Source organism: Glossina fuscipes, unplaced genomic scaffold, assembly GCF_014805625.2.
Source record: "Glossina fuscipes isolate IAEA_lab_2018 unplaced genomic scaffold, Yale_Gfus_2 3, whole genome shotgun sequence".
Classification (NCBI taxonomy): domain Eukaryota; kingdom Metazoa; phylum Arthropoda; class Insecta; order Diptera; family Glossinidae; genus Glossina; species Glossina fuscipes.
Window position 1 is genome coordinate 8915780 of NW_023998417.1, and position 14898 is coordinate 8930677.

Consider the following 14898-nt stretch of genomic DNA (forward strand, 5'->3'; position numbering starts at 1 on the left):
CATATATATATATATATATATATATGTATATATATATATTTATTATTGCATTAAAAAAGAGCACAAGTATTTAATTAGAATTAATTAATTAAATGTTTTTTTTTATTTTTGAATTTAGTCAACTTTCGCGCTCCCTTTGATTTAAAGCCAAACAAGAAAAATGCATATGAGAAGTTGGCATTTTTCGAATAAAAGCAAAATCCATTTAGATTGAACGTGTACGAGAATAATATATATATATATATGTAAACGACCGAACGAGTTCATTTTTATAAATAACAATAGAACGCGTGCAGAAGCAGTCGGTAAAAAGTTTTTCAAAATTAAATGCAATCTAATCGAAATGAAGAGAACACAAAGAAAAAAAAAACACGAAAAATATATGCACAAACTACCTAAGAAATAAAATAAAAAAAAAAAAAACAAATAAAAATAACAAGTCAAAATACAATAGTGGGCTAACTCGCACCATTGAATACCCTAGATCACCCCATTGTTATTCATATAATCAACAATAACATGTCGCAAAGGATGTGAAGATAAATTCAAATTTCACTAGCAAAGACACCTACCATTTCTGTTCACAAAACTCTGTTACCGATTTAACGGAGCTCTGTCAAATAACTACAATTGAGATATAGTTGAATTTGAAAGCCTACTCCGTCCATATCAAAAAAAAGGAAAATATTTTTATGGTAATTTCTTGAACCTATATGAAAATACCTTTCAAACAGACTCAAACAAATTCAAATTCTGCCTTTGGGAGCTATTTTTAACGGCGTTTTGAAATTTGGTATGTTACCGAAAAGTAAATATGGTCAAATTTGAGACTCTAGTGCGACCAAACTAGAAAATGTCACCTATATTCATCTATAATCATGTAAATCTATATAAAAGTACCTGTCGAATGAGCAAAAAAAAAAATTGACATTTTTCTTTCGGGCATTAACTAACTTAAACAATATTTTGAAATTTGATATGTTAGCGAAAAATGGGTGTAAGTATAGTATAGTGTAGTAGTACTAGCACCGTATAGTATAGTATATTACATTATAAATACTATACTCTAGCATAGTACAATATATACTAGGACAAAATACACTGCACTGTAGTACAATAATTTCCAGTATAAAATACACTGCACTGTAGTACAATAATTTCCAGTACAAAATACACTATACTGTAGTTTAGCAAAATTTAGTACAAAATATACTATATTGTAGTATAATAAATTCTAAAATTCTCCGACATTCATGTGAAATGATAAATTTCAACTTTTTCTTAGCATTTTTAAGATTTCCGTTCAATATCTGCGATGTTTTATAAGTAAGTTTTCAAATTGTTGATAATTACCCGATTTATAATGACACTCTACTTAAAAACTTTACAAGGTGGCGGTGGCGGCGACTACCAATGCCTAAATTTACATTTTTCAAACGCAATAATAAAATTATTATACGCGATTATGCGGTCGGGCGTTGTGGGGATATAAAAATAAAATCTATATTTGCTTATAAGCAGCTACAGGAAAGAAACAAAAAGAAGAAGCAAAAATTTTCAAAATATATCAAAATATATTTTCTATTTCACACAGGTAAAATTTCGTGTGGGTGTTTGACTCTCAAAATAATTTGTTTTTTGTTTTTCTTTTTTGATGATGATGATGATGATGATGATGATGATGATGAAAAAATCACGTGTAGGTGTAACCTATATAGATTTTAATAGATCAAATTTGGATTTATGTACTATGGATAGGTTTTTAAAAAAAATTTCCAAAAAATTTGATTAAAATAACAATTTTTTTTGTTTCTCGATTTATTCGTTATAGCTCGTTTCTATGGAATGTATGCAAACAGGTGTACCGACATTGACAACACCCACCCTTACACCGACTACTCTACGAAGTATAGAGGAATCGTTTATACAATTGACCAGTGAACCGATTAATGCGCCCTATCAGGCTGGTTTTATTCCGCCGCCATTAGGTTCATACAATGCTTCGTCGAGTAGTAACAATAATAATAACAGCAATAGTAACAACAACAACAACAACAACACAACGACCTCTGCTAATGTATTAACAACCAATGCTACCTTGAACAATGTCTACTTGGGTGATTTAAGTGGTGGAACTAGTCTACACGATTACGGTAATATCAATGATTCGGAAACGGAAAACTCTCAGGGATCTTGGAATCCAGGACAACTGAATGAAGACAATTCTTTGGCCACAACAGATACTTGTACGTTTACCCTTTGACAATACTTTTCATTTCATATTTATGATGACTTTATAATTATTTTAATTATAGCAAGTGCCGCCACAGATAGTACCTCATTTCAGCATGGCCTAAATAGTTTGGGTATTAATACCTTAAATAATTCCAATTCTGTGGCCACCAGCAATGATTTCGCTACCGCAAACATAGCAGCCATGGCTGCAGTGGCTGCAGCTGCCAAAATACCAAATACCAGTAATACCTCAAATAGTGCCACTACTGCGATCACAGCAAATGCTGCAAATTCAAACGCGCCCCCTCCTACTCGGAGAGGAGGAGGTCGCCGTCCAACGAATGCCACTAATATGACACCGGAAGAGGAAGAGAAACGACGTATACGACGTGAACGTAATAAATTGGCCGCAGCGCGTTGCCGCAAACGACGAGTCGACCAAACTAATGAACTAACCGATGAGGTGACTCAACTGGAGAGAAAACGTGAAGATTTACAAAAGCAAATTGAAAACTTAAACGGTACTAAACAAGAGTTGGAATTCATATTGGAAGCTCATCTTCCTACATGTCAAAAGTTAAGGCAGAATTTGTTAAACGTTAACGCGTACGGTGGTTTAAGCAATAACGATAATATTACAGGTTTAGATACCACGTTGGCTTCAACGGCACGTAGTATTTCGCCTATAGATTTAAAACCTGTACTAAGCGATCAATTGTTAACGCAAATAAAACCAGAGCCTTTAGACAGTGCCCTTGATTCAAATTCATCATTGGATCAAGATGGTCCACCATCACCGAAACGTTTACTATTAAGTAATCATAATCCCATGATACCGCCACCGCTACCAAATGTAGCCACACTATCGGCTTCATTAGCGGCCGCGTCTGCTTCACTTAATACCCCAATTGTAACAACTGCACCGGTTAGCTTTGGCTCAATGTTTACCGGCAACTCTATACTCAATACATCCAATATAAAGACAAGCTCTAAGCAAAGACCGAACTCTTTGCCAACAGTGCCAAGAAATATGGCTCAAAATTTAGCTTTAAATGTCGATGGCACTAAACCGCCTACTGACATCAACGGTGTGGCTATACAAACACCATCAACTGGCATGTTCAACTTTGATTCCCTAATGGATGGTGGCACTGGTCTCACTCCAGTTTCAGGACCATTAATACCCAATTGCTCCTCACAAAACAAACATCCCTTAGAATTGGTCACACCTACCAGTGAACCATCAAAAATATTGAGTTTATAACAATAAAAGCAATTGTTAGCAAATGCAACACTAACAATAAATAATAGGAGAAAATTTCGAAGAGGGAGAGTGTGCAAACGAAGCTGGTCTTGAAAAACCCCATTTATATATAGAAATCTATATATATATACATACATAGATACATACATACATATATATATATATATATATATATATATATAGATATATTTATGTATTTATATATAGAATTAAGGAGAAAGTAAACAATGAGTAAACAATTATAGTTATATATGATAAAGAAGTTTTTTATGTTCGCATTAGATTTACAATTAAGTTGACTATTGCTAAAGTATGATGTCTCTAACGGATGCAGTAAAACGAATATTTTTCTTTTCCGTTTTTTTTTTTTTTTTTTAAGTTTTTTTTTTTTTTTGATAAATAATTTTTTAAAATATATGTAAAAAGCTTTTGGAAAGCTTTACAAATCTATCTTGCGTTTCTTTTCCATTTTTTTATTTTTTTTTTTTTTTATGTTTTTTAATTACGTTTTTATTTTAAAAAAAAAAAAAAAAAAAAAAAAAAAGAGTAAACATTAAACAATGTCATCATTTTTTTATACGCAATTTGTATTATTATATTTATAAATGTTTCAAGAACATTATATATGAAAATAAGAAATTAAATCCATTTTTATGTATGTTTTATTCTTTTCTTTTTAATTGAGTTTAAATTGTCTTTTAAAACAATCGCTGTTATTATCGATTTTATACTAATATTCGATATATATATATATATAGTTCTTCTTTTTTTTTTTTTTTTTTTTGTTTTTCTTTGAAACACATTTTTAATTATGTTTTATTTCTCTATATTTATTGTATGTGCAATTATTCAAAATTATATTTATTTTAATAAAAAGAAACGAAAAAAACTAAACAAAACATTTTTATTATTTTATTGCGCTAATCTTTTTAGTTTTCATTAAAATTATATTAAAAACGGATTTAAAAAAAAAAAAAAAATTAAAAAAAACACATTAAAGCCAGGCGTTGTGATATTTTTTACTATTAAAAAACAAAAAAGAAAAAATATGACAAAAGAATGCTTATTTTATATAAATGGCCTTCGAAGTTAATATAATTTAAATGAAGGTGAAAAAACACAAACTAACTTTTAAAAATAAAAACTACTTGATACTACATACAGCCTTACAAGTGTTTAGTGTACTTTTTTATATATATATATATATATATATATACATATATATTCGATTTTTTTTTTTTTTTTTTTTGCCTAAAGATTGGAATAAAACAAAAATGAAAGTATTTAAGCTTATTAGCCGAAAAATCAAAAGCTAGAACAAAGAATATAAAAATTATTTTTTTAAACAATTTTCAAAAATGAAAAAGAAAAATAACGAAAAAAAAAAAAATGAAATCATTTACTCTAAGTCTAGAAGGAATAAAATGGAAAAAATTACCTTTGAATCGCTATGATTAGTTTTTTTTTTTTTTTATTTTTTTTTTTGCAAATTGATTTTAACTAGAAAGAAATTATATTCGAATTAGGCCGAATTGTTCGATCACCGCTTTCACCTTGAAGAGCATGGCAAATAGTTAATTAGCTTCTATTTTCCCGCTGTGAGTATAAGAATTAATTAACTCACTAGAAATGCATTTTTTATAATATAAAAAAAAATTAAAAAAAAAAAAAAAAAACAATAAAATTTTCAGCAAATCACTATTTTTTCACCTAAAAATTATAATTAAAATAAAAAAAAGGAAAATAATTAATAAAAAGTATAATTTATTTATTAAAATCCAAAAACAACAAAAAAAAATCAATAAATAAGGGAAGCAAAATGTATACTTAATACGAAAAACTCTATTCATACATAAATAAAATATAATAAAATATACCACAAGTCCAAAATAGTAAAGAAATGTAAAAATTTTTAATGCATACTTTTAAGAGAAAAGGAAAAGAAAAGAAAAGCAAAGGAACAGCAATAATAACAGTTTAAGTCCATAAAATCGAACATCAACAACAGAACTATAAAATTAAATAATAAATAAAAAAGTCAAAAAATGAAAAAAAAAACAATTATGCTCAACTTATTTTAAACTTTCGGCAAACGTTTAGCATTAACATTAAAGTTTTTTGAAAAATTTATTACTTTCTAGTTTCACTTACCTTACTCCTGCGACCAATAGATAACAGATATAGTTAGTCGCGCGCAGGCGATCGTGATATGAATTTTTTTTAGTAATCAAAGGACACGAACTTGTAATTTACGTTTCGATTAAGTAAATGCGAAAAAACCTAATAGCATGCAAGTGAAATCAAATAATGATCAAGACTCTGCAGTATTGTCTAGACCTTCTGAATGGATTTTCAAACCAATCACGGCGGTACATTAGTGTACCATTGCACTAAATTCCAATATATGACTACCATATGTGGATTCTCCGGCGTTGGGGTTCCTTTATTTGGAGAGAGGCTCCGAGGTCGTCTGCATGCAAACTTCCACACCAATGTAGTCAGTTACTCAGAAGGTCCAATACACAACCAGGTAGGTAGGTAGTTGTAGAAAAGCTAACGATAGGGTAGTGTGATGGGCGCCTGGCATAACTGGGTTGATTACTTTTTCTAGGACAATTGATCCAAGAGAGAGAGTAATAGGAGTGGCATGCGCGCATGTATGGAAAATCTAAAATGCAAGTATGAAATTACGAACATAATGACACACGCATGCCGATAATTCTGAAGTTGGCTATGAACTATGGAATCCATGGGAGTCAGGTTACCCGCTCACAATGTTACGAATACCCTGCTAAGGGGTGACAGCATTGGTTGAACTATAGATTGATCTTTGTCAAGATTCTTCGGGCGGACGCTTGCAAATTGACATGCCGTGTGGAAACTTCGGTGGAAACGCAGCAGATTAACCAATGTGTGAGGCCTGTCTGCTAGGTTGCTGCTCTTCGGGGAGTACTCCTGTTGGCTGTGCTTATCCCCAAGTATGGGGGCATTAAATAATTAAGAGGTGATGGATAGGCCTCGCCTTGTCCAGAGGGTAAGGTTTAAACCACATCTAAGCTTTCATTCCGATATCCAATGCTTGGAATAAGCGCTCTTCCCTGCAGGATTGCCTTGAAGAGCTGTATATATATATATATATATGTGTCGGATTTCGCTCATCAATTGCAAGTTTTTTGCCAAAATATTTCGTGGTGTTATCTAAAATTTCACTGTAATGATGACCTCTATCGGCCAATCATGATTGATATCGCGCGACTTTTCAAAAAATACCGCTGCTCTGATTAGCTTATTATAATATTATTTTTTTTAGAATCTCTAACGGGCGTTTCTGAATGTTATAAATTTATTACACCCGCCACCTTCGATATTGAATTATAATCAAAGTCAGTCGCTTGTAGTCTATAGTAACAGCAGACATCAATTTTGTTTTTTTTTTTTTATATAAATAAATTCAGCAAATTGATTCACTCTAAAAATAAAACCTTAAATTCATGCATACATAAATACGTATATAAATTTATGTATATATATATATATATTATATCATTACATATCTACATAATACATAAAAGAATAGATTAAAACACTATGAAAATGAATTCTAACGTTAAGAGTTGAAAAAGCTTTCACTTTTCGATTATAATAAATCTCGGATACTCTCATTACACACATACATTTATACATCGGATACATTTCTAATCTAATGCATACACGTCTATGGATATGATAAGTACAATTACAAACTGTAATGTTTTCTTACGGAATGGAAAATTTTGGAGAAATTGAAGCTATATTTCAATTGAAAATCCGATATACATGTTGGTTTAATTAATGCAAATCATTATTATAATCTATGCTATCGTTTCTATGGAACTTTTGCGAGTTGCATTTAAAGATGAATCGATGGGATCGCGGCACATGAAAATTCATTTAATTTCATATAGGTATATATGTATGTATGTATGTATGAAATGAAACGATTTTATATATACATACATTTATTATATATATGTATTCGTATGTATGTTATACATATACATATATAAATATATCAGTTTGTTACTGGACGTCACAAACGGAATGATTAAAGTATCATACACTTTCTTTCAGCAATGCGTATTCAAAATGCCTAATCAGTTGGAAAAACTCATATTTCCAAAATTTACTTAATAGATTAATTAAAAAAGCCTAACATGCGATTCCAATTTTCTTGGGTAAAAAAAAAAAAAACAAAAAAATTGATTATTTAGCCAGGAAATTAAAAAAAAGGAAATGAACTGACTAATTGGCAAAGTCATCAAGTTTTGCGATAACAACAGGCTAAGTCTCTAAAATTGCATAAATACACAATTCACATATGCTTACATGAAAGTGAAGAGTAAGAAGAATGAAACTTTAAAACATCTTGATTAATTTTATGTAAACAAAATTCCCGTTTTAAAATGTATAAGAACTTAAAAATCAATCATTTATTTCACTTAAAATTCAAATCAATGAAAAAAATTACAGATGCATGCAGTTTGGATAGTCAAACAGTTGCAGTACTTAATGGATTTTATTCGAAATTGTCATAGCCCCCACAAGAAAGTGATGATGATGATGATGATGATGATGATGATGATGATATATTAAATTTATAATTTATTTGGGCCCAACATATATATCAAATCTCGGAAGTCGGAAAATTAATTTTAAATCTACTTTAACCCATATTTGTGTAGTAGAGAAACTGAAGCATAGTATAATCTAAAGGTCTTCAATAAATTGAACTATCATTTGGTATTTTTTTCTCTCTGTGCGGTTGATTGAAAAAAAAGTTACATTCGGCTAGGGCCGAAGATGTCATATCCCGCCACCACCATTAAAATCTTTGACTCCCTACGCTTCTATTTATTGTCATAAAAAAGTGAATGGACTAATATTGATCACCTTTCCTTGAAAATTTTACTTGAAAAATTAACCTAGAATATATATATATATATATATATAGTTTGTAGGATCTTTAAAGTTTCGTATTAGGTAGTTGCAAAGACGATAAAATAAAGGGTATATTCTTCATGCTGCAGTGATGGGGGGGAAAAAAAGAAGCAATATAGATCATCTGGGTCATGTCTTTTAACATACATTCATAATTTTATTCCATTGAGATAAGTAAGAAAAAAGCGTTATCTTCGCCGTCCAATAGATCCTAAATATCTCAGGCACCTATATAATATCACATAATCACAAACTTTTTTATTAATAATGAATATGCGGATTGATTGTGTGCTATCATTGTATTTCAAAAACAAACTTTTGAAATAAAGATTTTTATGACTTTTTGTCTCCCAAGTCTCATACAAGTTGTTTTTTTTCTTTCTCTTTCTACCTGCCCCCTATGAATTTTTCATATACTTATTCGATTTGCTGCCAAGCACATTCCTTAGAGTATCTTCCCCAATAGCTTTGTAGAGTGTTAGTAAACCGATTTTTACAAAACTACAAAAAATCTCAACAGAAAATTTAGATCACAAAGTATTATTAAATGGCCGAAGCATAAGGGATCGAAAAAATTTGAATTTAAATTTTAAATTCATCGTCCATGGAATAACGACTTATTATTACTGCTAGCTAAAGTTCTTGAGTTTTTTTTTAAATTATATTTTATATTCATTGCAAACATAATTATTACTAACCTTGTTACGAGTATTAAGAAAAACTTAACACACTCGTAACCAATGATGCCGATATAAATGTATACAAAAGTATAATTTCTTTGGTGAGAAATGTATACACCTACCCATACATTTATATGTATACATATATATATATATATGTATATATATAAATTAAAGAATATTCTTATGCTGTCGTGATTCCCTAAAAAGAGCAAAGACTACGGAAAGTGAATTGGAAATAAAACTTAGTTTCTGCTTTAACTGCTTGACGATAACACCATCAAAAGCAACAGCAGAACTATAACAAAAAAAAAACAAAAAAAAAAAAGAAAAAGAACAAATTGATAATATAACTTTATATATATGAAACATATATATACTTTAAAACGGTACTTTGCCGTTTGAGTAAAGAATCATTATAAATTTGTAAAAAAAAAAGAAAAAAGAAAATCAAATACAATTAACAAAAAAAAAATAAAAATTAGATCAGGTGAAGTTGAAAAAAATAAAAAAATAAAAATAAGATCATAATGTTACGTTCAACTTGTGCAAGAATATTTAATTGGGGTGGAAAAAAATTGAATGTCTCACCACGAAATGTGATCTTTATAACAGGCTGTGATTCCGGACTCGGGTAAGCATCTATCTCGCTTTTTCTCTTTTTTGCAAATAAATACCTTAGGAAACATTTCTCCATAGACTGTAGAATGCATTTTAACGACTCCTTAAGAAGTATAGTAGTAATCTTCACTTAATTGCAATTTACAGATGTTTTAGAGATGTTTGAGCAGACAAAAAAAAACAACATCAAGCAATTACCGCCACATAAACTTTCTTTTTAAATTTCTTCTTACAAATATTTGTTTTTTCTTTTATTTAATTGAAAATTTCAAATTTCTGTAATTAAAGATTATTTTCTTTCTAAATTAAGTGTTGCTTTGAATTTTTTTTTTTTTTTTTATTCTTAAGTCAGCTTAAATGATTGAGAATGACTAATAGAACCTCTGAGGGCAATTTATTGATAATATTCTATTAATAAAAGTCTGACTTCTTACTAGAGCTTTTTTTTTTAAACACCAGATTCTCAATAACTGGAAGAATGTCGTAGGTTTTGAAAAAAAAATTTCAAATTATTTAATTAAATCAAATCCAGTAAAAAAAGTTTATTATAATCAAGCAAACGAAAGAAGAATCTGTATATATACATATATCGCATAAAGATTAAATCAGTATTTTAAATGATTCAACGAAATCTGTAACGTTATCAATACAACGACCGTTTTTCCATACGTTTGCAAACGAATTGCGCTATGGCCAAATCCACTCCGCTATACGCACTTAATGGGTTCTCTATCCATCTCCATCTAGCATTCGAGCACAACAGTAAGGCGGGTAAGCTACATTCTTTAAAATAACAATCAGAGATAGACCTTTGAAACGAAAACATCTTGACTCCCCAGAGAAATTGGAGAAAATTCATCGAAATGGGAGATTAACCTATCAGAAACTAGTGTTGCTTAGAACTTTCGGAAACAGATGCAAACCCATGCATAGATGGAGAGAGCGGAAAAGTGTATAATTTGAAAACACAGCCATGGCCTGCCATTAAATACCATTCCCTGTTCGGCTTAACGCAATCATTTATATAACGACTTTTCAAAATAAAAAAAAATATTATCGGAGAAGTAGTCTAAAAAGTGGTACGATTCGAACCTTTTCATTTTTAATAGCGATCGTTTTTTGGTCCAAAACACATTACCATACCAGATTTCATTATATTATCACAAACATGGCGACAGGTAGGTTGAATGCAAAATAACTTTGGTAGACGGACGGACAAGCTTAAATAATAGTTTTGAATCAATCGATGATTTTACCTCATGTTCTTCTAATCATCACACACATCCGCACAAACGTACGATTTAAAGAAAAAAAAAACCCTCAACATTATTAGATTATTAACAATCAATCAATATATCTTAGTCGAACATAAGCACTAATAGAAAAATAGAAAAATTAATTTCTAAATCATTTCATTACTATTTTGCTAATAGATATGCTCTATCAGTATTTTGTCATTCTTTAAATATGACAGTGATATCAGCTTGTCATAATATCAATTCAGTTGGCGCACGTTCCTTGCAAAGTCTCAGTGATTCGAAACGCATTATAACAATTGAGTTAGATTTGTTAAAGCCAGACACAATACAAAATGCTCAGCAAAGGATAAAGGAATTAATTGATGATAATACCTATTATCAATTTACGGCTTTAGTGAATAATGCCGGAATGATGTGCTTCGGTGAATATGAATGGCAAACATGGAAACAAATTGAAATGCAATTCAATGTTAATTTACTTGGTACCTTGAGGTTATCAAAAGAACTATTACCCATTATAAGACAATATAAGGCACGAATTATTAACATAACTAGTCACTGTAGTTTAATGGTAAGTTTATCATCTACAATATTGTACATATCTATATATAAGTTTAAATTTTAATAATATTTCATTATTATATGCTATATGATTATATTATTCAAATATTCTCTTATTTCTGTTTTTTTTTTTTTTTTCAAATTTTGTAATTCTGTTACTTCTTTGATCCCTTTATTTTATTGTTTCATCAAGCATGTTGAAGTTAATCAATCTTAATCAACTTCAAAATTTAACAAAATTAAGCAAAATTAAGTATTATTAAGCATTGTTAAGCATTGTTAAGCATAAATAAAAAATATTTTTCAAGAACCTTTGTTTTATTGAGTATTTATTATAAGTAAAAAGTTAAGCATTTGTTAAGCATTATTAAGAGAATATTTGAATAATATATAATATAATAAGTAAGTTTAATGAAAAACGCAAATCATACAAGCAAACAAATTTGCTTTGAGAACCGTTCTCGACATTTGAAAGAATCTTTAAGACTTTACAGGAAATACAAAGGAAAAAATGATGAACGAAGGTACTTCGAAATCACTTCGCCTATTCTGTTTGAAGTAAATCGAGTTGAACGCTCCCAATAGGGCACCTGCTGGTATTGTTAGCATTTTAAGTTATTCCATCCCGATCTTGTTATACATTTCCCGTTCTATTTAGAAATTTCAATGATTTAACAAATGTGATGCTAAAGATATCGCCTATAAATTTGCAAAAGAAGCTCAAAATCTAAACAAGTTCAAAGCCTAAACAAATCAAAAAGTCCGCCTATAACGCCTTCACGTCTACACAATCAAAAGTGAGATCATATTTGCTTTCCCTTGCTGATAAGCAATATTTTCTTCCAAAATGATTTATTTTTATCAGCCATCAGTTATAATATAGCTTTTGAGCTCTCGAAAGCCAATCTTATAGCCCTAGCATATGCCACTAATAATATTCTAATGTTTCCCTAAAGCGATTTCATTAAAATGTTGAAAGCATTATTCAAATGCTCACACAGGAAATCTGCTGCAAAAGACAGACTAACACGTATATATGTGTGTGTAAAATTTGTAAATTCCGTTAAAAAGTCGCATGCGGTTCAAAAAAAAATTAATGTAATCAATTATGATTTTTCTCCAATTTTAACTGAAGGCTCTACCGTCTCTATCGCCGTATGCTGCTTCAAAAGCTGGCGTGCGTTTTTGGAATGACTCGTTGCGCATTGAAATGCAAAAGTATGGTGTTGAAGTGATCAATTTTGTGCCCGGTTCTTTTGTTATGTCCAGCAATATAGCAGCCCGGCAACAAGATCACGCCAGAGAAATGGCGGCAAATTTCTCCACTGAACAGCACAAATTCTATGATGATTATTTTCAACGCTTTAATCAACATTTGAAAATAATAAGCGGATTCAAAGCGCCAAATCAAATGCAAGATCGAGATTTGTTAAAGAAATTTGAACATGCATTAACAAACGCGCATCCAAAATCTTTATATATCCACGAACCTTGGCGGTAAGTTTTCATCAAATTCCACATTAAAGAATTGCGCCCTGAACAACATTTCAACTCTAAACATAATTTTAGCTACAAAATTTATCGTCTGCTTAGCGAATGGTGTCCACCCGTTATAATGGATTCCTTAATCTTAAAGTTTGTGGACATGCCAACTTATCATCAACCAACTGAAGAGGGGGAAGAGTCTGTCAAAACGAAATCTTTAAAAATTGAAAAGTCTTAAAATTCGTATGCATTTTTTGTTTTTGTATTAATAACTAAATAAATATGGATTTAATTTTTCAAGATGATAATATAAATTATATAATATAAAAAAACAGAAAACTCGATTTACTTTTAAACTTTTCTGCGTTGATTTCGAAAAATTTGAAAAGAAAATTTATGAAAGTTTAATCGTAATGCAAATTTTGGGGGGGCAGCGGATTTGGATTGTTCCAACCATCGTCTAAACCATCCCGTGAGCCTCCTCTACCTAATGCAGCCATTAAGTAAACGAGTACCACAAACGCTAAAACGCCACTAAGCACCAAAAACCATGTACGTCTCCACGGCGGTCTCGAGGAAGGAGCATAGAAACGTCGTGACCATCTAGAGAAAACTTCTGTAGTAGTGCGTCTAGCGTATTTGTTATCATCTCGATCAGTGCCACCAATAGGGGATTGACGGGCAAGCAGTGGTCGACGACTACTAGCTACAATGTGCAAAAAAAAAAAAACAAATTATTTTTTTGTTGGAAATCGTTTGCAAATCGTAAATACCTTGTACATCTGCATTGGAAGGCGGATTAAATGCATCCATTAATAAAACGGAATGTGGACTTTCATTTTTCACATTAATATTATTAAAAGCACCATTCGCCTTCAAACGTTCCGCGTTACTGCTATGATGAACTTTTGTCACACCGCTCACAGTTGCGGTGGTGGACGTAAACGTTTTACTGGTATTAACCATTGCCGATGAAGTCAGCATTTTTGTTTGTGGCATAGATTCTTCGCTGAGCTGAAAGTTCAAATCTCTGAATAGCGAAACTAATAATATTTTTAAAATCTTACCAAAGCTAGACCTAAACCATTACGACCCCAATTAACTTTAGAGAGCTGTTGTTTTAAAGCGTCCCCAACTGGCGATACCAAATTTGAAGTAGGAAAGATTTCTGTTTTACAAGTGGGACATTGGTGACCAGAAGGTGCGGTATTTCCCGGCAAAGATGACTGTCGGGCATTTAAGCATTCCCAGTGAAAAACATCTTAATTTGTAAAAGAAATTATTCGAGCGGCCTTAATTCATCCAAAACGTAAACAGGTTCACTTACGATAACAAACCAAACGCACACATTCGCCTTCTTCCAAACCGGTAGAGCACAACGTACAATTGGCTACATAATCTGCATCTTGAAGCCAGTCAAGATATGATTGAACCATGCACTGCAATTTATTTTATATTAAGCAATGATTATATTAATATGTAAAACATTTAATATACTTTCGGATGATTTTGCACCATGCAATGCTCACAGACAATAACCCGATGCTCATAACAAAACTGATTAGTGACTTGGCGTTTAGGACATTTACACAAACCCATTCCTGGCGGCTACATAGACGCTTCCTTTATTCTTTAATAATTATTATTTACAATTATTATATTTACTTTACTATTACTATAGATAAATTTCTAAACGAAATAAAAAGTATCACTTGCCCTAACAAAGAAATTTCTTTTTGACAATTTACACATTTCTTATTGAAAGATAACGAGCCACGTACATGTCAATGTCTACGGTTGCCAACCCCCAAAAACT

At 30.8% G+C, this 14898-nt stretch overlaps 3 protein-coding genes across 4 annotated transcripts in view; 2 read left to right on the plus strand and 1 right to left on the minus strand.

Moving 5' to 3' along the window:
* LOC119635210 (transcription factor kayak-like) overlaps positions 1–3642 on the plus strand; it is a 58823-nt gene extending 55181 nt beyond the window's left edge. Inside the window, exons 2-3 of one of the 2 annotated variants that reach the window (XM_038029903.1) lie at positions 1832–2246; positions 2316–3642. In XM_038029903.1, coding sequence (XP_037885831.1) covers positions 1832–2246; positions 2316–3499 — 1599 coding nt within the window. In that variant the 3' untranslated portion in view covers positions 3500–3642. The remainder of the gene's footprint in view (positions 1–1831; positions 2247–2315) is intronic. The other variant, XM_038029904.1, reaches the window with a different exon arrangement.
* A 5987-nt stretch (positions 3643–9629) lies between these two features.
* Positions 9630–13361, plus strand: LOC119634819 (retinol dehydrogenase 7). The gene is made up of 4 exons (XM_038029216.1): positions 9630–9790; positions 11211–11607; positions 12733–13094; positions 13167–13361. Exons 1-4 carry the CDS (start codon positions 9687–9689, stop codon positions 13318–13320), a joined length of 1017 nt encoding a protein of 338 aa, XP_037885144.1. The 5' UTR covers positions 9630–9686; the 3' UTR covers positions 13321–13361.
* Positions 13362–13416: 55 nt separating this feature from the next.
* LOC119634903 (zinc finger protein-like 1 homolog) lies at positions 13417–14779 on the minus strand. The gene is made up of 5 exons (XM_038029326.1): positions 14580–14779; positions 14410–14521; positions 14150–14343; positions 13856–14096; positions 13417–13788 (listed from the first exon to the last, which is right to left on the minus strand). Exons 1-5 carry the CDS (start codon positions 14679–14681, stop codon positions 13487–13489), a joined length of 951 nt encoding a protein of 316 aa, XP_037885254.1. The 5' UTR covers positions 14682–14779; the 3' UTR covers positions 13417–13486.
* Between the last annotated feature and the right edge of the window lie 119 nt (positions 14780–14898).

Excerpts from the sequence above, each read along its gene's own strand:
- LOC119634903 (XM_038029326.1), bottom strand. The coding sequence starts at position 14,681 with ATGGGTTTGTGTAAATGTCCTAAACGCCAAGTCACTAATCAGTTTTGT. Across the intron at positions 14,097-14,149 it reads ATGGTTTAGGTCTAGCTTTG|CTCAGCGAAGAATCTATGCC; the intron begins GTAAGATTTTAA and ends TTGAACTTTCAG. Across the intron at positions 13,789-13,855 it reads TTCCAATGCAGATGTACAAG|CTAGTAGTCGTCGACCACTG; the intron begins GTATTTACGATT and ends TGCACATTGTAG.
- LOC119634819 (XM_038029216.1), top strand. The coding sequence starts at position 9,687 with ATGTTACGTTCAACTTGTGCAAGAATATTTAATTGGGGTGGAAAAAAA. Across the intron at positions 11,608-12,732 it reads CTAGTCACTGTAGTTTAATG|GCTCTACCGTCTCTATCGCC; the intron begins GTAAGTTTATCA and ends TTTTAACTGAAG. Across the intron at positions 13,095-13,166 it reads TATATCCACGAACCTTGGCG|CTACAAAATTTATCGTCTGC; the intron begins GTAAGTTTTCAT and ends ACATAATTTTAG.